Here is a 25,385-nt window from a genome sequence, read left to right as displayed (position 1 = left end):
AGTCCTCCTGACAGTTAAAGTTAATTTACACCTACAGCTATACTGAAAGCCATTAAAAATGCAATTTGACATTCATACTTTCTTTACTCACACTAAGTTCAACATATATAAACCTAACTGGCAGATATGTTTTAAGTGAACATCTGTGCATAATTTCATCTGAAAATTTCCAGTCAACAACAACATCAGTGACGCAACAACGACATCACACAAAGGAGGGGTCACTTGCAGTCAATATCGTGTGTGTCCACCGTGCGCTGCAAGACATGCTCGCAGTCTTGGGGGCATTGAAAGACACACATTTCTCAGGAACAGCTGTTGGATGGTCTGCAGCCTCTGATGGTCTGTGGTCTGATCATGACACCATCCCCTCCAAAACAATCATGTTCAAGGACACAGTTTGGCGCAAGTCTTACTCCTTTACCTCGATAAATCTGTTGACGTCCATCTGCAAAGGATAAGTTAAACCTGGATTCATCTGAAAAAATGACATCTGGCCATGTCCTGTTGCCAAGATTGGCCCCATTTGCTGCCCATCGCTGTCTGGCAACTCTGTGGCGATGCAATAAGGTCCTTGCAATAAGCAAGGCGTCCTTGCACCTTTTGGGCGCTGAAATGACGTTGACTTGTCCCAATTGTCCTCCTTGCCTAATCATCAGCTGTGTGGAACTGATTTCGCAAGTGTGAAACTCGGATATTGCGGTTTTGTCGAGCTGTTATCACAGGTGGTGCACCAGGTCGCGGACGATTAGCAACACTTCCGGTAGCCCGAAAACGTTGTCTGAGTCGACTTACAGTGGATGGATGCACATTAAAGTGCCTGGCAATCATCCCATCTGAAGCACCTTGGCTGACCATACCGATAACCTGATTCCTTTCGTCTTGAGTCAAATGTGGCATTTTCTCAAAGTGATTGAGTTCCACAATTCCTTGTGCTTTTACAGGGCCTGGGTGCAGGTAATGCATGTGCACAACGTGTTTCATGAATGTGGTTGTGTTTACGAGAAATGTCAAAGGTTCAGTTTTAAGTATCAAAGTTCACGTGAGAGGAATGCTCCGGGACTCGAACTCGAAATGGGCCAGAATAACAGCCTTTTATCCCTACATCCTCTGTTTCGCAGGAAAAAATCTTCAATAGAACTTTTGTTTCAGGACAACAAATACCAATTGCGTTTTAATGGCTTTCAGTATATTTTTAATCGTATATGGTTTTTAATTTATGGCTAGATTATCTAAAACTGTCAATAGTTGAAGAGATGGTATAAATCCAGCTGAGGTCCATTCAGAAGCAAATGTACTGTAAGTCCCAATGGTCCCTAGTATGGTGATCTTCCTTCAGTTGTTGGCAATCTATAGCCTGTTTTTTTTATATTGTATCGTCTTGTAAAGTTTTGTATAGTTGAAATGTTTTAAATGTCCTTATATACTAGTTTCACAAATTTACATCTGTGATAAACTTGTTGTTTTACTGTCCTTCGCTGACAGTATTTTTATAATTCACCTATAATTATTATAAATGTATAACTTGATATAGTCAAAATATGGCTGAATTTTAACTCACTACTCCACTTACTTGAACCCATATGCCACTCCGACACCCGAACCCTCCAGCAGGTTTTCAAGATCCCTCTGTGACGTCACACCCAACACAGCTCTGTTCATGAAGTAACGAGCTGAAACACGAAGCTGAGAAGCACGATTTTGCCTGAAATTATCCAAGAAAACGATTTTCCAAACATTGATCTCCACTGGTTTTCGAAAATGTGAATGTATCCTGCTCTGTGGGAGATGCCGTTCGCTTGCACCTAAACAAACACCGAAATAAATTGTAACATTTCCTTTAAAACCTTTACTGGGACTTTGAGTGTAGTAACCTTGATAATGAACAGAACAAAACTCGAAGAAAGGCCTTGGTGAATTAAATCTCAAACAATCTGAAATGCAGATATCAAAGGCAGGTGGTGTTTGCTAGAGAATTGTATATTAAAGGTGGGTTAAATCGGTAGATGGAGCCACGCTGCAATTGTGACTTGTACGTTATATAAAACTGGAAGTCATATCACTACTTTGGAGAACATCTTAATTTAACTAGACGCATGAGTTATAGTGGGGTTTGGGAACATTCAGCTGGGGTTTACATCAGCCAGCTCTCTTACGTATTTTGTCTGCTTCAACAGTAACAGGAAACAAAGCGTTGTTGGTGAACACTTTGCCGTCTCCATTGAAACTGAAGGCACTTCCAGACAGCAGACCTGAAACAACCATTTTCAACCATAACTTCATACACAGAGATACAGGCAATTCCATCTTTGTTCTATAAACATATCTTTATGTGTATGATGTATGGCAAGCTACAACAAAGAGTCAGGGTATTACCCCCTCTTCGCTGAGTTACGTCATATTGTGTATACCCGTGTATATCAAACCACACACGCACACACCATTGTCTTAAGCTGTCATATCAGACCATTATCAAATTATAGCACTCTGTTGTTCCCTCCATCTGATGGCGGTTGCTAGTTTATAAAGAAGATTCTTCAAAGATGATCATTTCAACATTGTGCTGGAAAATCAATAGTAAAACAGAACATGCTTGACTGTGATTCTTTCACGACAGAGGATGCAAAATAGAGGTCCCTCGCCTTGTGATGAATATTCATAAGTATATCTTAAATGGACAATACAAAATCGTCTTAAAATAACCCTATTTTTCTTGTAAATGTTCCTGGGCTAATAACAGATTTATAATCACTGTATGGTGTCAGAAATAGTGTCATAAATTTGTTCAATTTGTGATTCCGCAGTTTGAGAAGACATTTAAGGGAACAAAACCTGTGGTGAATCGGTTTTGCCGTCAAGTCTATTTGACCGATTGTGGATGATTTGAATACGTTAAGGTTTATCTCAGATGGTGTTCTGGTAAATGTAGCATACGTTTCTTTATGTTCCGATAATTGGATAAGTTTCTTGGCGTCGAAAAAACTAATATTTGTTCAAAGACTTTGGCTTAAGACAACTTCTAATGTAGGTGTCAATATGATGCTACAGTAACCTGCATTTAGTGATTTTGGAGATGAAAAGAACAGATAGGTGTTTGTTTCAAGAGTTTCATTGTCTACTGGTCGTGAATTGAGTGACGATGAGTAGATCCTTGATCTTTCATCTCTGAGACAATGTAATTTTCTGACATACTACCAAACAATTAGACCCGTACGACGGATTTGCTCGTATTTAGTGTTAAGTGAACAGAGACTGGTAGTCATCAGGTTTGTTGCTTGCTGCCTCTTGCTACATTCAATTAGCAATAAACCTTTCGATATTGCAATAGGGTTCAAATTAAGTGGTGTCTTATCTTGAGTCTCAATCACTAGAAAACGTGGCTAGTTGTCCCTTCATGTGGCTAGAATGTGTTCGTTATCATCAGGGTCAGTGTGAAGTAGACGTATATAGATACGTTTTAAGGAGTACTACCTGGAATAGTAAGTGATGAGAATTTCTCTAGTACACTGCCACTGTGATCCACTATAGTTGCATGGACCATAAACACTCTCCCTTTCACAGCCGGCTCTGGTGAGTCTTCATTGTGACCGATGGCAATCTGAGGATGACAAGTACTGGCGTCGACACTCACAATCATAGGAAAGAAAACCGAAGCCTTGCAGTATTCGAATCGTAAGGTATTTTAATACATTCAATGATAACCACTTGATCAGATATGCATGCTCACACACTAAGGAGTCGTTTCCATTATTATCGTTATTCATCTGTCTTCTGCTGATTAATGTCCTGCTTGATCTCGGATGAATAATTTTTAGGGAATGTGAAATATTGATTTCAAAATGTCTTGCATGAGTACCAATATATTCTTACCACAAGATTTGTCAGCAGGCTCAAATGACTGCGCCTGGGAAAGTTTACTTCAAACCCACCTGAACGCACTTTGATTTCTCATGGCCATGGTCAGTTACCTACCTGTTGGTCCGCAACATAAACATCGCTGCAGGACTGTGCCCCCTTCATTTTCAACACTGCCGCTATTTCAGGTGTGATCATGGAAGAAAAAGCCTGTCAATTAGCAGACACGTCTTTATTTCACATCTTGCTATGCCTTCAAGGTGGAATACTAGTGGTTTCTAAACGAATCACAGACCATTCTACCCACTTATTGCATTGGTGCTTTTTCTCAGGAAGACCATTCGCTTTTCCTTGTAAAGTGTTTTGCTCAACGCGAAGCTTGGTTTGATCCAGAAACTGATCTAGACAGGCACTGGTTTAATGTGCACGGTTGACAGTCCATGAAGTCAATGTGCTATGGGTGCAACATTAACAGTGGTGTAAAAACTAGGACTCACACACTTGCACCAAACAACCCTACCTCCACCCACACCCATACATGTACACATACCTGAATGAAACTGACCCCTGCTCCATCCGTCAGACCCGTCAACTCGTACAGGTACTCAGGGAATATTTTCGACACAGTCTCCAAGTACCCATTGTAATACTGAAACACACGTTTCATTTTTAGTAATGTTATGAGAGTGGTTTTTTTTTTGTAATTTATATTATCATTGAGTAAGTGATAGTTATTATGGGTCACTAGTTTTGAGTATGGGTTTTGGCTCACATCTCGCATCATATATGTTCTATGGCAGTAGTATTTGAAGCGCGTCAGAGTTGCCTCCCTTGCACAATGTATTTTGTTTTGACTCCGTCTCTCGTCACTTCGGATGTTTTCTGAGAGAACAATGATGCAGCCTAGTTTTGCGAGAATGTTTGAAAACTGTGTAAGAGCTATATAAAGGCTGGTTGTTGTGTTGTGCGGCGGACTTTTCATATGACTGGAGCTATGTACATCTATCTGCCATCGTCGAATTTGCTCAATATTCAAGACTGACCGTGCTTGCCTATTCAACTGTTGTCATTGTAAACAATCTTCAATCAGTATATCTGCTCTCACTGTAAATGTAAAGACCCGGGTGAGTTAATATTTTATATTTGTGACCCAATATGTTAGATTTGTGACTCAACTGCATTGTACCAGAAGTCTGTATTGTCATTCATTGTAGTTTGCTCATTGTTTGTTATATTATTGAATATTTTAGACTTGTCTGTGTTCTATTTTGCTGGTTCAAAGGGGCCTCTTAAAAATTTTGTCACGGCAATTACTAACAATAACAGTAAGTCGCAGCTGAAATATTGAGAACTATGATGGGATCCTTTATGAAATGAGTGCCTCGATCGTTGTGAAATCTTTTTCAAGTCAGTGAAAGGTGAATAATGTATCGCAAGTGATTCTCAGTACTAGAACATTAATTCACAGAACAGAAAATCATCTTTATGTCCTGCCATCCCTTGTACCAAATGAAGCCATGTACTTTAAAATGATCAGATCTCAAAACACTTAAGAAACACAGACCACCGTGGAATATGTCCTGCATCTCTACCACATATAAACTATACGGTCGAACTTCATAAAAAAACACCTTTTGTGAAATTGATAAACAACAGAAAATGAACTGAAGCCCATTAATCTGAGATTTGTTTGTTCTTTCTTCGAAAATGTAAAAATATTGCAAATTTAAGACAGAATTGTTACAGCAGCTAAACAAACACCAGGTAACGAATATTTTGTTACATCTAAAAGTTATGATAGCTGGAATTTGAAAGGACCCTCCTTAAATTTTCCATGCCAATTTTGGTTGTGAAGAGCCACACCTCAATATGATTTTTGAGGGGATATAAGGCGGTGGAATGTAGTCAACGCCTCGTCTGTGTGTCTGTCCGTACGTTTATCCGTAATCATTTCTCTCCCGGAGCATAGCAAAAAAAACGTTCAATATTTTTCAACAACAATTCTTAGATATATAAGAAACCGAACCGAATGTGGTCCCATTTGCTGTTTACAGATTTTTGGCATTTCTATTTTTCTTGATTTCCAGGGAAACGATTTGGACCTTGTTTCAAAATGAGGGGGTGGATTTCGTTTCCGGAGCAGAACTTGAAAACCCATGAACAATATTTCATCCAAACCTGGTACATGTATTTACCAAGGCCTGAAGTGGTGCTTTTTATATTTAGGAATTTTCCAGTATTTGATTTTTCCCAGTTTTCATGGAAATAAGATACACTTATTAAAGCCCCGTTCGCATGGACCCATTTGCACACCATGTAAATATACAGACGTATGCAAACAAAATACACATGTGCAAATTGGTCCATGCGGACGCAATTTACACGCCGTGCAAATTTGCACTAGGAGTAAATTTGCATCTGATTTGACTTAAGTGTAAATATAATTTTGCACATTTTGGTAAGCAAACTGGCCCATGCGAACGCATAATAACTTTACACGTGTGCAAAATAGATATGTCTAGAAAGCTAAACTTTCATAAAACTTATTTATAGGCCAGTATTGCATAAGATCTATTTAAAATTTTGGCGGGAATTGTTGCCGTCACTCTCACAGTGCTTCTCCGTGATTCAGACTTCCAAAATGACAGAGAGGGTAAAGAGGCGGGGCGGGTCCTGGTCAGACGATGAAACACTAGCCTTGTTGAACATCTGACAAGAGTTACATGTAAAGGAGAGCCTCGATGACCCTAAAACCAACAAAACAAGTATTTGCAAGACCATTTCTTCAGCCCTTGAGGACTATGGATTTCAAAAGACACCAGAACAATGCTAAAATGGTCAAAATGCACACTCTCAAAAGAAGCTACAGAATGTGTAAGGGAAAACTGAAGAAGAGTGGGAGAGGCCGTTCACTCTGCAAGCATTTTGAGAAACTTGATGAAATACTGGGATGTCGACCTGCCTCCTCTCCTGTGAAGATTATTGAAAGCTCTACAATAGATAAAACCCATGATGACATAGATACTGACGTCTCTAGTGATACAGAGGTTGGTCCTGATGCAGAAGTGTCTGGGGTTACTGGTGATACAGAGGCTGACAAAGGGGATAATCCTCTTCCTTCTGACCATAAGCAAGAGAAAAGACCTGGAATCAGAGCAGGTTACCTTGAAAAAGATGATGCTCTTCCAAAGAGTCAGCCACCGTGAAAGCGCTCAATGTTTTCAGCTAAAGATAATGAGCAAAGTCAGAGTTCACAGAAATGGAAAATGAAAGCTAAGAAAAGCAAACTTGAGGTGGCCATGACAACTGTAACGTCAGGATTCACGAAAAGCAACGAGAAGATTGAAGATAAGTATGTCAACCTTGAAAATAGAAAAATTGAGCTTGAAATGAAGAAACTAGAGATGGAAAAGTTGAAAATCGAAACGGAGAAAAGTAATCGAGAGTCAGAGGAGAGAATGCACCGAGAGACAAACCATCATCAGTTGAATATGATGCGCATGATTCTTGTCAAGATGGGTCAAGGTCAAGGTCAAGGCCACTTTCCAGGAACCTCACGTGGCGATGATCCGGGATCTGATGTGTCATATGACACTAGTGGAAACACATATTACAACATGTGAAATGAACTTCTTCATTGTAGCTTCCGTAAATGTTAAGTGTTTGTTTGACTTTATAATATTAGTGTATGCTTGTTTCCAGATACAGAGAAATTCATGCAAATAGTTTCCAAGGCGACGTGGTCACCGTACATCATAATTCTAGAACAGATGTCGTTCCTTCTTTATGATTTTGACGGCTGGAATCATCAGAGAATAACAAACATAATCTGACGTATGATGTGGTTAACAATAGATTCATTACCTTTCATCAGTGGACCAGAAAACATGACTTTATTTTGCTCTTTCAGGGAGCTTCAAAGATAATTATTCACTTATTCTGTAGCAAAAATAGTTGCGATAATATGTTTAGATTAAAGGTATTTTGGTATTACTTCAAAGTTTACTTTTCTCTGGAAGTTCATAAAATTTATTTCTACTGAATTATTTGTAATTGTCTTTCAAAATGCAGGGAACTCATTTCAGCCGTTGAACGTAGTTATGAAATTAAGGTAAATGAAAGAGATACGATTCTACAACCTTATTAAATGAACTGAATAATTTCATCTAAAATGATTTTATGAATGAGTGAAGTGAAGTTTAACGCCACTATCAACACCCAGGGTGATACTACACTATAGTCACGTGTAGCATAGCACTCTACCGTCTTTGGATTTTAAGAAAATCTCTGGTAATGAAACTGTCTTCTCTACATACACTCAGTTATGAACTTTTAGGGAAACAGCAAATCCACAAACCCACAAACTATTTTATCCTCAGTCTGAATCAAATATGCTATATTCTGGACAAAAGAACAAAAGAAAACAGAATGTTTACAAATATATGGAGTACAACAACTGTCCTTAGTATGGCAATTTGTTTCAATTTGTACTGTTCTTCTGTCATTCAAGGCTATCTAGCCTTAATGTAGTCCAAGAAAGAAGGCTTCTATCAGATGTTGACGCAACAGTTTGCCTGAGGTGAGATTATCAACATCACGGACCTCACACTCATCACCCTTGTCATCTTCCTCTCTCCCAGACTCGTCGTATCCTTGATGATTTAGCTCACAGATGTTATGTAGTGTAACACATGCACCAACAACGGTACATGCAAACTCTACTTCCACGTCCAAACACTTTTATAAACATCGCCAACGGCCTTTCAACCTACCAAAGGTATTGTCCACAGTCATTCAAGCCCTGCTGAGCCTGTAGTTGAATACCTTTGGCTCCTCCGTCAGACTGTCTCTGTTGCTGTATGGCTTCAGAAGCCATTTCGTCATAGGGTAGGCTCCATCTCCGAGAATAACAGTTGGGAGGTTAAAATCTCTTCCTGGGAGGGTTACCCTTTTATGAAATTGAGGAAATAGTTTTCCAGACTCGCATTTGTGAAAGATTTCCGAATTTACAAAGATTCTTGTGTCATGGACACGGCCTGGCCAACCGATGTTAATATTACGGAATACATACTGATGATCACACAAGGCTTGCATTACAATTGAGTAAGCGCTTTTTCTGTTCAAGTAATCGCCATGGGCTTCTTTGGGACACTTGATTGGTATATGTGAGCCATTTATGGAACCAGCACAGTTTGGAAAATTCCATCGCCTTTCATAACCTTGGATCACAAGATCCAGCTCCTCATCCTTGGGTAAGATAACGTAGGTCTCCATTAAGTGATCCACTAGGACCTGGCATACTTGGTGTATAGAGTCATATACTGTTGATTTGCCCACGCCAAACAGATTAGCCACAGTACGGTATTCTCCAGTAGAGGCGCGCCAATACACATTTACTGCAAGCTTTTTCTCTGATGAAATTGGGGACCTAACCCATCCATCTTGCGGTTGAAGGTAGACTTTCAACTGGTCATGGAGTATTTGAAACAGGTTTCTGTGCATTCGGAAATTCTGAATCCATTCTGTGTTGCTGTAGATATGATCCCACCAGATTGTTGGTCTATGAATCTTCCATACATTCTTCTCATGATATAATCCACCAATCAGAGCCAAACTTAAGTGACAAGGGAACTGTCTCCTAAATTTTCTTCGGTATCCTTCCATGGCAAAGGTTAGAGAGTGAATGATCACATGGCAACAAGTTGTTTACTCACCTAACAATACACGAACCCCTTTTTCTTCATGCGAACGCATAGCAAATTTGCTTTTGCATACGTATGTATATATACATTAGGGTGCAAGTTTACACATGTGCAAATTGGGTTCCATGCGAACAGAGCTTTAGATGAAATGAAGATAGGTGTCGTTTCCGGAGCACAACTCGAAAACCGTTCAATACATTTCAACAAAACTTGGCAGATATATCAAACAGTTCCCAAAGTGGTGCCTTTTGCTATTTACGTATTCTTCTTGAACCGATTTCGACTTAGTCTCAAAATGGAGGGGATGGATTTTCCTTTGACTTTGCCATAGGTATGTACCTGACATAGGCGTACAAAGTTATGAATCCCAATTCCATGTTATTATGTTCGTAGCTCAATAAGTACTCTTGTATACGAATTAGACAGAAATTCTCTCATAAAGTTGGACTTTACTAAGAAAGTGTAATCCCAAATATAACATATGTTACATTTGACCACTTTCTAAAATTACATTGTGTAATCAAGAACAATACAGTAGAGCGGCTTGGTCACAATTATTTTCAAAATTGATACCTGGTGGCAGGAAAGGTCATATTTTGCACATAGATAGCCTATGGTAGTCTGAACATAAAATGATTAGGAGGCAGGCTATATTGAGTCCAGTTTTAATTTTATTGACTAATGAAATTGCTATAATTGAAACACTAGTGACCGAAGCACAATAAATTCACCATTTTTATCCCCCGCAACGCGTTTTGCCGACAAGTGAGTATGATTGCCGATGGTTTTGGAGAAAATGTCTGCTTACTGTCGAGTAAATGATTTGTAGATGTTGCAATAAGTTTTTAGACCCGTGGCATGGCGCTGCCGATCGAATCTAGCCCTACATAGGTGCTGTCAACGTGGCTGGAATTAATAAACGAATTTAAAAGGTGAGTTTTCGTTGTCTTGGGTGATCCATGATTTTGGCTTGGAATTGCGGAGGTAGCTGTTTTCGGTGAGTCGTGGCTTTTGAAATAATGATCCGATTGTGACCATTTATAGCTCATTTTGTAGGGAACTCATCTCGCTTCTGATCCGTAGGCCTCGACGGGGCCTTAAAAAAAGTTTTCGTGGTGAAATCTAACTTAGATTGAGGAGGGGTGGTTCCGTCGTTACATCCCTTTCCTTTCATATATATAGTACTAGGGTAGGGTCTATATACCTATATGTCTTTCTAACGCTGTTTCTAAGGGTGACACGCCCCTGTGCGTCTGAATGGGTCTGCACTCGTGAAGAGATATGATGGGTTCCCAAATGGACTACATTGCCTGAAGCAGCAAAAGTGTGTAGAGAACTGATCATATGTGGACGTAAGGCCTACTGCAGTTTACGGTGTAAATGTATCAAAGCGGGTCTTCGGTGCACACAATTACGTTCCCGTTCTGGACACTGTGTGCAGTAAATTGAGCAGTTGCAGCGAGTAAAAGCCTTGAAGTACTGCCTGTAAATTAAGATTTTCCATTTAACTCACATTATCATTGTGAATTAAACATCTAAGGTTTTTAATGTCTTCTCAAACATTATGAATATGCAAAAAACACATGTTTTTGCTTTTTTGCCCTTTGGCCTTTTTTGCAATTTCCAAAACTGGTGCCTCCTGCTTGCTTTATGATTATGGCTCTTTAAGCTTTGTCTATGCCAACTTCAGCTAACCTGCCAGATGTGAACATATATTTCATCAAGCCGCTCCACTAATAGTATTACTAGGGGTAACTACTGAGGGGGAAACAACTATTGCGACAGCGTTAGTCTATTGCAGCATATATTGCTATTGAAATAGTTTTTTTTCTCCTTGAATCACCTCACCTCACCCAATTGAATGTTTAGTTTATATGAAATAAAAACAAGTCAAAGTAGTTAAGTCTCTTTTAATAACTGACAAGCAACTTGAAATCCAGGTCAAGTAAACAGTTAATATAAAAACGTATGGTTATTCACAATTTCAAACTCCGAGTCGTATACCGTGCTTGCCGCCATGTGTGTTTAAGAGATATCAGGGGTGGATATCTCTAAATCGAAATGAACGAAGCTGGTACTTCGTGTATTTTGCGCTGCGCATTTATCAACGGTAGTCAATTTCTAAACTATCGATAGTCACACATACTATCGATGTATCGATAGTTTTTCGCTTCCACCATCGATTAATTGCTATCGGGGATTCAACAATTACAATCCATCGATAGTTCGATGCATCGTTACAGCACTAAATATTATAGCTTCGTGGAAAGTCGCTTTGGGGGTGTGGGGTGGGTGGTGTTGTCATTTGCCTCAGACGTGACTACATAAATGATATGTAAATACTTAATAGAAAGAATGTGAATATGAAGAAGCAGTTTTATGGATTGACAATTGTTTCTTTGGAATATTTGTGACGTTGCGGTGTAGATGTTCCGGTATCAAGCAGGTGATGAATGTTTATTTACTCGCATGGGCTAAGAAAGTTAAACTTAGTCTAATCGCACTTAAATTTGATCACTAAAGACAGTAAGAAGCTTACCCTTTTCCCTGCCTCTGTTTGTATGAACTGAGTGATTTCCGCCAAAGATTTACTCTGATTATAAACCTCGTGAATCACCTTTCGGAATGTCCTTCCCTGGAATATAACACATCTAAAAATACATCCGTGAACCCGTTGGTAATGATATCTTATTATTTCACAAGAATATACCTTAACCTTAAGTTCTCCACCATTACCAAGGAGTTCTGTTCAGTTAGGACATAGTTACAAATATATGTCTTTGCATAATAAAACAAAAGCATCCTCTTATAGGGGTTGTGTAAGAATGAAATATGTTACTTCCTGTATTTATAAAATGAAACTAGTCTTGTCAAATGTATAACAAACACCACAACGTACCACACTGTGACCAATCTGATAATGTGTGCCTATCGTGTACAGCTGAGGGAAGAAGTCCTCCGATATTGTATGGAACAATGATACTGCAACCAGGATTCCAAACGTCTTCATTGCTGGAAGCATTTGAGCGTTAATTTAGATTTTCATAGCCATATCTATAAATAACTAGAGGTGTGACGATACAGATATTTCACGATACGATACGTATTGCGATATCATGGAACGATACGATGCATATCACGATATGCTATAGTTAGTTATTTTCTTTTAAAAAGGGTATATTGATAACAAGAAACAGTGTAAAGTTTGACATAACCGTCAATTTCTGGTGAAAAGTCACAATTTTAAGGTCAACGATACATATCACGATACGGAAAAAAGAATCGATATATTTATTGTCTGAAAAAATATCACGATTATTGATACTACGGTATATCGTCACAACTCTATAGATAACATAAATAATTACAAAGTGTCTGTATGGCTGACATGCATTAAAAATTGAACATGTTTTTCAATAGCTGTAGGATAATGGAGCTGCGTGTTTTCCTGTGAACTTTACCTTGGCAAATTTACGAAGTACAAACTATCTACAAATAGAACATTGTTGGGCAATTCCCTGATTTACCTCATTTCATGCACGCATTTTGGCTATTTTCTTATACATTTCACTGACTCACTGTCTGATACATGTCATAAAAAGGTTGGTGAGTAGTCAGTATCTCATGCACATCCTGACTAAAACAAGTAATGCCAGTACTTTTGCTCATTCCTTCAGGTGGCCATTGTCAAATCTAGCCACCACGTAAAATAAAAAAATATTCTACTGTTAAAACCCTGGTTGACCTAAATGTACTGTGAATGTTTCGGGACTTACGTACCCTTTAACCCTCTTTTAGAGGTCAGCCACTAACAATCACTATTGCTAATTTACACTACCAAGTAAAAATCACATACTTCTATCTACAAAACATATAAATCAATTTTTTTCAAACAGTTCTAATGCTTTTACAAAATCAAGAATCAAATAAAACCTAATATTATTAAAAGGATCCTTCATGGACGACACTTTAAAAAGCGTATCCCTTGTGTCGGAAAAAATAAGGGCAATATTTCAGCCACATCGTGACGAGAGAACATTATACAGCAAAAAATGTATGAAATATTTTTAAATGTTGTAACTTCTTGTCGTCAAAGGACAGTACAACAACTTGTACATTACATGTTATCTAAAACTAGTTTGGGAGCATATAAAATAGTAAACTGTTAATTGAGAACACATTCTAGAAATGGGCTATAGATCGCCAGCAACTGAAAGTAGATCACCATACCAGGGACCATGGGGACTTTGCTACTTGCAGCTGCACGTACCATAGTTGGATTTACACCATCCCTTCAACAGCTAGTGATTGTAGGAAATTTTAGCCAAAACTTAAAATCGCAGAAATACTACGCTTTAAAAAAAGTTGGTAGGTATGCATGTACTTTGAATGTTTTGGGACTTTCGTTTCCTCTCAGGAGGACAATAATTTTACAATAATATAACCCCCTTTGAGGATACAGCCACTAACAATCTCAGTTGATAATATATCAAAACTACCATTTATAAAATACTACTTATCTATTTTAGGACAAATTTTAGATAAGCTATTTATTTGTTTACTAAACAACGTTGCCGACAATATGCTGCCTTGTGGTACATCCTGATCTTCATAAGAAAAATCAAAAAGGGTTGATCGCACAGGAAATTGAAAATGGCTATTTGCTAAAACAGCGATATAAAAACGACCTCTCAAACCCATTCGATTAAGATCTGTTAAAATTCCATGTTTCCAGGTTGTAGTGCAGGGGCTTATGTAGCAAAACTGCTTTCCGTGGGAAGTACATGTTAATTTTTGGAACCACTGATACTTGTAATCAGTATTGCATATGGATTCAGAAAAATCATGGTTCCATTTTTTATGATGATTATAAGTGTCATTCTGGGGTAACTGACCATCGGTACCCATAATGGAGCTGCAACAGCAATGTGAGAAAGACGTATTTTTATAAACCTATCACAGCATAGGCATGTAGTATATCCAAATGTACCCTGTGATGTGTGTTTTACAACTACCTTTATATATTATGAATCTCAATAATATATCTCATAATAATCAATATGATCATAATTGCTTCTGCCCAAACCGAAGGTTTGTTGCAGTGGGTATGCATTCAACCCTGTTTGTGTATATATTTATGTGTTAGCATCTTTACTCAAAAACTACTAGATGGATTTCAATGAAACTTACTAGATCTCTTGGGTATGTCCCCAGGACAAATCAATTAGATGGTGAAGAAAGTATACTCTTAAAAAAAAGAAACGCAAAAGCCAAATATCATTGAACAATTTGGTCTTATTCAGCTATGTAAATCAACGAAAATAAACGGTCCAGCATTGAAATTATGTAGAGCAATACATTTGTATCTCGTGCACATTTCACAAGAATGATAGTCATCATAGTCATTACTGCTGTCCACGAGGAGACGTTGACGTTACTACCTTGCATGACCACCTCTTACTGCTGGAACTGCACGACACCTCCTTGATACAGATTGAAGCAGTTGTTGGATGTTTCTTTGTGGAATCCTTCTCCATTCCTCCTGCAGCATTATGAACAACAGTTACTCTGAAAGCCTTAATTGCGGATTACGACGTTGACATACACGTTTATCTATCTGATCCCACAGGTAATCAATTGGTTTTAGATCTGGAGGGCCAGGGGAGGACATTGATGTTGTTATTGTCCAGGTAGTCAACTGTAGCAAGTGCTGTGTGAGGTCAGGCGTTGTCCTGTTGGTATAGCTCACTTTGGCGGTCGACAAGGCGATGCACGTGAGGACAGATGATCTGGTAGATATATTGAACGGCCGTAAGATTGCCTTGGACGAGCACCATTTCCGATCTACAGGTGTATGAGCTGGCTCCCCACATCATCACACCACCTCCACCAAATCAATTCATTGCGTGGTCTGTAGACACGTTGTCTTCCGTCACGTCGCTTGAGGGGGATACCGCGATTCATCACTGAACCATACGTGCCTCCAGTTTCCAAGATTCCATGGCTGCACCGCGTTACACCACCTGACCCGCGGACGTTGATGTAATCGTGTCAGAGAGGGGGCAACTTTTGAACGTCAGGCACGCATACCTACCTCTCGGAGACGGTTCCTGATTGTCTGGTCGGACATTCTCCGAGCTCCAAACCGTCCTTGTGCAGTCACGTAGGTGGGTTACCCGGATGTAGTGATCTTGGACAGGTGTGGTGACTCACGGTCTTTCTGGTCTTGGATGGTCATTTGTCGAAATGGAATGCACAAAACGATCCCACAAACGAGTTATTGTGCTGGGAAGAATGCTGAAGGTCCTCGCCACGACACTCTTAGATTCGCCAGCTTGTAATTGACCAGTGGCAATATTGAGGTGGGCACCGTTGAGACGTCCCATTTTCTCTTCCAGTATTTGCATGGGTCTTGCATGAATTTGCGAGATGCATTTGGGTATTTTATAGCCATAGCTTGTACTCCTGCTTTGAACGTGAAAAGCAATAATAGTGGCTTTTGGTTGTGTTCCATAACAGTCAAGCTTATCATGACAATCATGATCGACAGAACCATTCAAAATCAATCGTTTATGGTTGCATTCGCTACACGTTCTTCTAAACCAACAGCCAACCAACAATATTCAACCCTCAAAGCATTCTTAATTTGACATATTTTTTAAAACTTTCGATCATTATTTTGAAATTTTATTTTGCGTTTCTTTTGTTTGTTTTTTAAAAGTGTATGTAAAATTATATGTACGCAGAGGTACTTTGAAAATATTCGCGATGTTAAATAAATGGAGAACATGAATAATATCTCAAAAAGTTATGGATGGATTTGAATGAATCTTGGTGGTTATGTTAGGTATGACACAAGGGCTATTTGCGTACGGTTTAGTGAAAGTACATTAAAGTACAAGTACACACTAGTACTTTAAAAATGTCATAGTGAAAGGAGACTGCTCTGCAAGGCGGAGGCATGTTTTCTAACGAGGGCCGTTCTAGTTTCCAAATTAAGGAACAAATATGCGTAGAATTCATGCTTGTGTTTGTATGACAAATAATGTCGAAGCTTGTTTTTCAAAAGCATGTTTTGTTCTTGCAGGTTAATGACGGATTGACTGACTATGCAAGTTACTTAACAATGTGAAAGTTAAAATAAATATACTAGTGCACATTATATATTGTACTTGCATACCCCACTTGTAATATGTAGTTATCAGTTCACTGTGATATAATTTGTCACTCCTATGTATTTAATACATTCAGTTTATATTGACTGCACATTTGGTTTTATGTCATTTGTCATTTAATTACCCAAACACGAGTGTCAGTGTGTTAATTCTAACTGTAATGATAGTCCAGATTTGACACTTGTGCATGATAGTCACATTATGATAGTCACATTAACCTTACCTGGGTACTATTATTACTACATAATTGTGTCATGGTAGTATATATTATGAAAAGGGAGAATACATTGAATAAATGTTTTCCATTGATATAGGTCAATACTTACAATGTTGGTGTCCGATTAAGGCAACATTTGATTAATACAATATAATTATGCCATATTTTATGTCACCAAATTGAAATTAGAAGCATATTATGTGGTTATTTCTATATCATGCATCATAAGCTGCATTTTGATACGCTACATGACTATTTGGTGATAGGTTTATGAAAACATGTTTTTCTCGAAATGGTGTCGCAAGGAATTTCTGGTAACTCATATTCAATCACCCCACAATGACACTTATAGCAAACAGAAAAAAATGGAACCATGTTTTTTCCTGAATCCATACACAACAGTGATTACAATTAGTATTGGTTCCAAAAATTAACATGAAATTCCCACGGAATTACACAAGTCCCTGCACTATTGGATCGTAGGCTTCTTCCAGGTCGACAAATATTGGTACGGTATGATGTGTGTTAATAATGTCATTCTTCACACACATGTCCAGTCTAAACAAGTGGTCTATGGTACGTCTATTTTCCCTATAACCACATTGGATATTTGCATTCAGATCTTTTGTTTTCAGGCACCCGTGAAGAGCCACCTCCTCGTGGTGGGTGCTGGGTAACGCTAAGCGCTCTTCAACCCCCCCGTTGTGGACCAGGGGGTATATTTGGTCCACCAACCCGTTTGCCGTGGGTTGCGCCCCTATGTCGGTGGAGGACGGGATTCTGGTGGTTGAGGGCACTGGTTCCAGGAACAGCGTTCCTTTGCCCAACACACCACTTCGGCCCTTACTTCACCTAGACGGGTGGTAGAACTGACCCGGTTCTATCAATCGGCTGGTCATGCTAAGCCCTGTATATGTAAATTTTGCTGTACAAATTTTTAAATTATTTAGAAACATTTTGTCAGGTGTCTCGGCTCTATGATAATATATTTGTATTTTGATTGTACAACTCCAATTTAGTATGTTGCCTAGAGTCCTATGTCCAGAAGGCAGTGGCTCATGGGCCAATCTTGTGGAATAATTACTTGTTGATTCTCCTGCTTGAGTATATCATCCGGGTATCCTTGGTGCTGCAAGTTGGAAATCCACTTGCGATCAGCATTGTCTTTATGATACTCTGTGGTGGGTGGGGAGCTCGGATGACGAATCAAAATAAACTCAACATGGCTTACGAAACCCCAAACAAAAAAACGAAGCGTCCACTCGATACTGATGACGACGAACAGCGACCCTCAAAATCCGTTGATTACTGGCAACGTTTTCTCGTTCTTGAGACTCTTGATAAAACTCCATTGAAGCTAAATCCGTTTGCAGTATCAAAAGGTGTCCACGGCATAGCAGGTGAAATGAAAAACGTTAAACGCTTGCGTACAGGAGCTCTATTACTCGAGTGTCACAGAAAGCAGCAAGCAACTAACCTGCTGTCCACAGAGCTGTTTGTCGGAGTTCCGGTTATGGTCTCTGCACACAGAACACTTAACACCAGTAAGGGTATTGTACGAGACCGAGATCGTCTCTTTGCAGATATGACGGAAATTGACATTGTCACGGAGATGAAGGATCAAGGACTCCTTTACGTGAAAAGGTTTACAACCCGTAAAAATAATGAAACTGTGCAAACCAATACATATCTCTTTTCTTTCTCTGCCCCGAATCCTCCACCATCAGTCAAGGCAGGTTACTGCAATGTAAAAGTTGATGTGTACATCCCAAGTCCTCTGCGGTGTTTCAAATGTCAGAAATACGGACACGGTGTTAATACGTGCACATTGTCTGTTGTGTGTGTTCACTGTGGTGAGAAGACACATACAACAGAAGATTGTGTCAGTACCTTTAAGAAGTGTACCAATTGTGCAGGTGATCACTCATCGTTCTCAAAAGATTGTCCCATTTGGAAACAGCAGATGGAGATAAATAAGATCAAGTGTACTCAAAATATTCAGACAGAACCCCATCAGTAACTACATCATCTGTCAGCTGTCAGACGAATTTGACTTGGATAAAAACAGATTCTCCGAAGATTTTGTCACCTGCAATATCTACACAAACTGCAGAAACACTTCCTGACACACACCAAATCCAATCAGAACCATCTTATGACCGTGACACATCTTCTCAGTCGAATCAAAGGTCTAAATCAACGTCAAACGTTCAACAAATAGTTAAAAACAAAGGCAAACCGAAGCCAGATGCTTTGAAGAAACAAAGTGACAGAGCCCCAAAAGGGTCAGATGATAAAATCAAATTATTTAACAAATACGGATCATTCTAGGGCACATAGCTTGTCACCCTCGAAAACGGTGCGGGGTAGATCCCCAATTAATCCGCCTAAAAGATAGGTCTATCTAAACATATCGTGCAGTGGAACTGTAGAGGACTACGGACAAATTTTAATGAAATACAGCTATTGATCCAGGATTTAACTCCATCAGCGTTCTGTCTGCAAGAGACGTATCTGAAACGGACAGATAATTTTAGCTTACGTCAGTTTGAAGCCTATCATTATTTTTCCCCTCTGGGTGATAGGGCCACTGGAGGTTCTACTATACTTATACGACAGGATGTTATTCACAGCCCTGTTACACTTAACACTAATCTCCAAGCTGTTGCAGTGCGACTTACTCTGGGTGTAGCATTTACATTATGCTCTCTGTATATTCCACCTTCATCGGCACTTCAACAGACTGATCTTCAATCACTCTATGATCAACTCCCGAAACCATGTGTTATTATGGGTGACCTAAACGGTCACAACCCACTCTGGGGCAGTACTAACACTAATACTAAAGGCAAAATAATTGAAGATTTCATTTCCAATAATGACCTGTGCATATTTAATGATGATTCAAGCACCTATCTGCATCCTGCAACTGGCACTTATTCTTCTCTGGATTTGTCTCTTGCAGATTCTAACCTCCTGAATGAATTTGATTGGTCTGTTCATAATGATCTTTGTGGAAGTGACCACTTCCCAACTATCCTTTCAGAAATAACTCCATCTGATTCTCCATCGTATACAAGATGGAAATTTCGAAGGCTAACTGGTCTTTATATCAAACTATATGTAAATCGAAACTGCGACCTGAATGTTTCAGTGATATAACTGATCCCATTCAAACTTTTGCTGACGTTTTAAAGCAAATAGCTGATGAGTGTATACCAAAGTCCTCTACGACTCCACATGTACGAAAACCATGGTTTAATACAGATTGTAGACAAGCCAGAAAAGCAAGGAAAAAGGCAGAGCGTTATTTCCGCCATAATCCAACTGTCCATAACTTAAATAAATTTAAAATACTCAATGCAAAGGCGCGTCGTACCTTTAAACAAAACAAACGACAATCTTGGAGAAATTATGTCTCAAAAATTAATTCACGCACGCCAATGTCTAAGGTATGGAACATGGTTCAAAGAATTAAAGGCAAAGGTTCAAAATCTGCTGTTCACCATTTTAAAGATGGTGATAATTTAATTACTGACAAGTCTAAAATTGCAAAAAAAATTGGCGAAACTCTTGCCAAAAATTCATCATCGACAAATTATGTCCCTGAGTTTCAGAGATATCAGAAACAACAGGAAAAGACAAAACTTAATTTCGAAGCAAATAACGGTGAAGATTATAACGAAGTGTTTTCATTGCATGAGCTACATACTACTCTTGAGCAAGCTCATGACACTGCAGCGGGTGATGATAATATACATTACCAGCTACTGAAACACTTACCTGAACCATGTCTGATGACACTTTTAGATATATTTGACCAAATATGGACGTCTGGAGAATTTCCTCCTTCGTGGCGTAATGCCATTGTAGTCCCAATACCAAAACCTGGCAGGGATCATACAGATCCGTCTAATTACAGACCGATATGTCTAACTAGCTGTGTCTGTAAAACCATGGAACGTATGGTGAATAATAGATTAACATGGTATCTTGAAACCAATAATCTCATAACAAATATCCAATGTGGTTTCAGGAAAAATCGTAGTATCATTGATCATTTGGTACGTTTAGAATCCTTTGTTAAAAATGCTATAGTAAATAAACAACATGCTGTATCAATTTTCTTTGATCTTGAGAAAGCTTATGATACGACCTGGAAGCATGGCATTTTGAAGGATTTACATGATTTTGGTTTGAGAGGCCGTTTGCCTCATTTTATATCACGGTTTTTAAAAGACAGGCAATTTCAAGTCCGAGTGGGTTCAACCCTGTCTGATCATTATAATCAGGATCAGGGTGTCCCACAAGGCAGTATTTTGTCTGTCACACTGTTTAGCATCAAGATCAATAGTTTATCAAGGGTTTTAAATGATTCAATTGATGGATTATTATTTGTGGATGATTTCAATATTTCTTGCCGTGGTAAAAATACGCATACTATTGAATGGCAACTGCAGTTATGTTTAAACAAAATAAATAAATGGTGTCTTGAAAATGGCTTTAAATTTTCTAAATCAAAAACTAATTGTATACATATTTGTAGAAAATATAAGCCTCATAAGGACCCAGAACTATCTTTAAATGGCACTCCCATCAAAGATGTAAAGGAGGCCAAATTCTTGGGCCTACTTTTCGATTCCCATTTAACATTCCTGCAACATATTAAAATCCCCTAAAGCTCAATGCCTGAAGGCACTCGATTTGTTAAAGGTTGTCTTCAATTCAAAGTGGGGAGGGGATCAAACTACCCTCCTTCACTTATACAGATCATTGGTGCGATCTAAACTTGATTATGGCTCGATCGTATATGGCGGAGCCTGCAAAAGCAGCCTTAAACTACTTGATTCTGTTCACCACCAAGGTCTAAGACTTTGTCTTGGATCATTTAGAACTTCTCCAGTTGATAGTCTCTACGTCGAAGCAGATGAGCCTTCTCTTTCCCAACGCCGTATAAAATTATCTTTACAATATATTACCAAACTATATTCTAACGAATCTAACCCTGTGTCTTCAATCCTCTTTATGAGGATTTGTATAACAAAAAGCCTTCTCTTGTTCCGCCTCTTGGACACAGAATTAAACCTTTTATTGCTGCTGCCGGAATTGAGCTTGAGAATATATCTCCTTCTCGTCTTCTTTCTTCTCCTCCTTGGCAATTGGTAAGGCCAGACGTTGACTTAACATTAACCACATTTAAAAAATCCGCAACTAATGATTTACAGTATAAACAAGAATTTAGTCAATTAAGAAAGAAATATAATACATATAAATCCTTATTTACAGATGGACCCAAGGATGGTGGCGCGGTGGCTTGTGCCACTGTCATTGGATCCAGAACAATATCTTCTCGACTACCAAATAATAGCTCTATTTTCACATCAGAAGCTAACGCCATATTAACAGCTCTTAAATATATTAATCAACACCGTAAATATAAACAATACATCATCTTTTCTGATTCTCTTTCGTGTCTTCAGGCTATTAAAAATCTTTCTTGTAAACATCCACTTTTATTAGAAATAATTGAATTGTATAATGAGCTTGCTACTGGCCAATGCGACATCGTCTTTTGTTGGTTACCCAGCCACGTTGGCATTTCTGGGAATACAATGGCTGATCTTGCTGCTAAGGCAGCACTCAACAAATCTGTGACACCACTTCTTATTCCATACTCTGATTACAAAGCTAGCATTAGAACTTACATCCGCAATCTGATGCAGAAGAAGTGGGACACCCAGGTAGGTATTAATAAATTACATGCAATAAAACCCTATATTGGTTATACTTACTTGGGTTGTCAGTCCAGATTTGAACAGGTCATCATGCGACGATGTCGCATTGGCCACACAAGATATATTCATGTATACCTATTGAAAGGCGAGGATCCTCCGTTTTGTATCCCTTGTGATGAGAGAGTCACGGTCAAGCATCTCCTGCTTGACTGTGTTGAATTCTCCATCATAAGGGATAAATATTTCAATGTTAAAACTGTTAAGGATCTTTTTAATACTGTTCATCTTCATTTAATTCTTGCTTTTTTAAAAAAAATTGATTTAATTAATGAATTTTGATAAATATGTTCTGTAGATAGATGTGTTTTAATGATTGATAGTTTGATTAGTAACTTAGATTGTTAGTGGCTGTACCCTCAAGGGGGGTTGAAGTAGCGTAAAATTATTGTCCCCCTGAGAGGGTACGTCAGTCCCAAAACTTTGAAAGTCAATTTAAACTTACCAGTATTCTTCTTATTTTAATTTTGGCTAACATTTCTTATAATCGCCAACGGCTGAAGGGATGGTGTAAATCCAACTAGGGTCCATGCAGGTAGCAAAGGCACTGTAAGTCCCCATGGTCCCTAGTATGGTGATCTACCTTCTGTTGTTAGCGATCTATAGCCTGTTTATATATTGTATTGTCCCTATAGTGCTATTAGTTTTAAACTTTCCACGCTAGTTTTAATTCTAATTGTGATATTTTAGTTGTTTTACTGTCCTTCGTCGACAGTTTTTTATATTATACATATATTCCACTTCAAAATCAAACATGTTCTCGTCACGATATGGCTGAAATATTGCCGATGTGACGTTAAGTAATTACTCACTCCCTCACTCACTTTTGTTTTCAAGTACCATATTAGTCTGTTATTGACAATTTCCATGTAAGTGAGTAAGTAAGTGATATTGTCCTATAATTATTTAACGATCAGTATGGTCACGCTCAGGTTTAGGTATATAACAAGAATCAGGTAAGTGAGCTGAAGTTTCTCCTAAATTATTTCCTGTCTCAGATTTACTGATTAATCGTTTGTCACCATTCTTAAGATGATGGACACCAGATTTTGACCCTTTACCGTTCATTATTCTTTGCACCATATTCAAAACTTTGGACATGTGTGTTCGTGAAGTTAATTTAAAACATAGTTTCGCCAAGATTGCCGTTTGTTCTGTTTAAAGCGTTTTAAATGTATTTAAATTATGGACAGTTGGGTGATGACGGAAGCAATTTGAAATAATTCCACAGTTTGAAAACTCCCACAAGGCAGAGTTTTGTCTGTCACTTTATTTCGTATTAAAACACCATTCAGTTGATGGATCACTTTTCGTGGATGATTTTAATGTTACTTGACGTGGTAAAAATGTGCATAAAATAGAGAGACAGTTACAAATCTGTCTCAGTAAAATTCATAAATGGTCACCTTAAACCGGTTTCCAATTTTCTAAATCCAAAACTAATTGTATACATTTCTGCCGTAAATATAAATTGCATAAAGACCCACAACTGTTTATAAAATGGCACCCCATCAAAACTGTAAACGAGGTTAAGCTATTCTGTCTTATTTGCGGCTCTCGTTTAACTTTTGTCTGCTGTATTTTAAGTATCTTAAAGCTAAATGTTTGAAGGGGCTCGACTTGTTGAAAGTCTTTTCAAATTCAAGATGCAGGGGGAATTAGACTATTCACCTACACTTGTATAAATCACTACTCCATCGTCAATGGTGGAGCCTGCAAAAGCAACTTTAAACTACTTGATTCTATCCACCACCAAGGTCTAAGGCTTTGTCATGGACCTTTCCGAACTTCTCCTATTGACAGCCTTTACATGCTTTACGTTGAAGTACATTAGCAATAACGCGCTATATAGAGGCACAAACGTGCGCCCGCTGTCTCGTTTTAACGCTGCCTGCCTCACGCTCCAGTGCTCCATCACGTTCACTCCAAATATTTAGCGTCTATATGTAGAGATTACAAAAATTATCTCATTACGATATTCAGAACACGTGTGTAATAAATTAGATTTAATACAATTTTCTTTGTTGTTTAACGCCGCTGTAAGCACTATTCTGGCGTTATCCCGTCAATCTACGCAATTGGATGACAGCTGTCAATCAAGTTAGCGAGCCTGACTACCTGATCCCGGTTGCTGATGAACAATTCTAACCCCGATCTTTATGGCTCTATTAGTTTGCTATGTTTGGATGTCAGCTGATTTATAATCCATGTTTTGATCATAATCTCACCCCACCCACATAACGGACACAGCATATGTATTTGTTGCTTCAACTTTATTGCAAACATCCAGCTCTGCACTCCAGCATTTCATAAGTCGACAATTGTATTATACTCAGAGTTTGCCTCTAACATGCATCCCCACATACGCATAGGACTGACACTGCACGAGATGGTCCGACAAACCTTCAAGAGAAATTGTCTTATCTTCCCACGTTAGATGTAGTATGTTACATTTGTCTTGCCCATGTAATTGGAGAAGCGCTTGACAATCTCGGGGTTTTTTCAGTGCATACTCTCCAGTTGCAATAGTTCAAGGTAATCCATGTAAAGGAGGTGAGTAATAAGTGTTGTGGAGGTCCTGGATGATAACCTTCCTCTTTGTTTAGCAAAAAGCCCTAAGGATTCAGTGACAAACAGAAAAGCA

General features: G+C 38.6%; 1 protein-coding gene across 1 annotated transcript in view; it reads right to left on the bottom strand.

The window, feature by feature from the left end:
- The window catches only part of LOC124276483, a 45,313-nt gene that overhangs the window by 4,674 nt on the left and 15,254 nt on the right, over nt 1–25,385 (bottom strand). The window contains exons 2-8 of the mRNA XM_046712113.1: nt 12,457–12,569; nt 12,097–12,192; nt 4,406–4,504; nt 3,973–4,065; nt 3,472–3,598; nt 2,157–2,252; nt 1,574–1,673 (exon numbers count right to left, since the gene is read on the bottom strand). Of these exons, the coding sequence (XP_046568069.1) occupies nt 1,574–1,673; nt 2,157–2,252; nt 3,472–3,598; nt 3,973–4,065; nt 4,406–4,504; nt 12,097–12,192; nt 12,457–12,567 (722 nt within the window). The 5' untranslated portion in view covers nt 12,568–12,569. The remainder of the gene's footprint in view (nt 1–1,573; nt 1,674–2,156; nt 2,253–3,471; nt 3,599–3,972; nt 4,066–4,405; nt 4,505–12,096; nt 12,193–12,456; nt 12,570–25,385) is intronic.

Source organism: Haliotis rubra, unplaced genomic scaffold, assembly GCF_003918875.1.
Source record: "Haliotis rubra isolate DU_JTF1 unplaced genomic scaffold, ASM391887v1 Scf2099, whole genome shotgun sequence".
NCBI lineage: Eukaryota > Metazoa > Mollusca > Gastropoda > Lepetellida > Haliotidae > Haliotis > Haliotis rubra.
The sequence above is the reverse complement of the archived record's forward strand: the minus strand, read 5'-3'. Positions and strand labels throughout refer to the sequence as shown.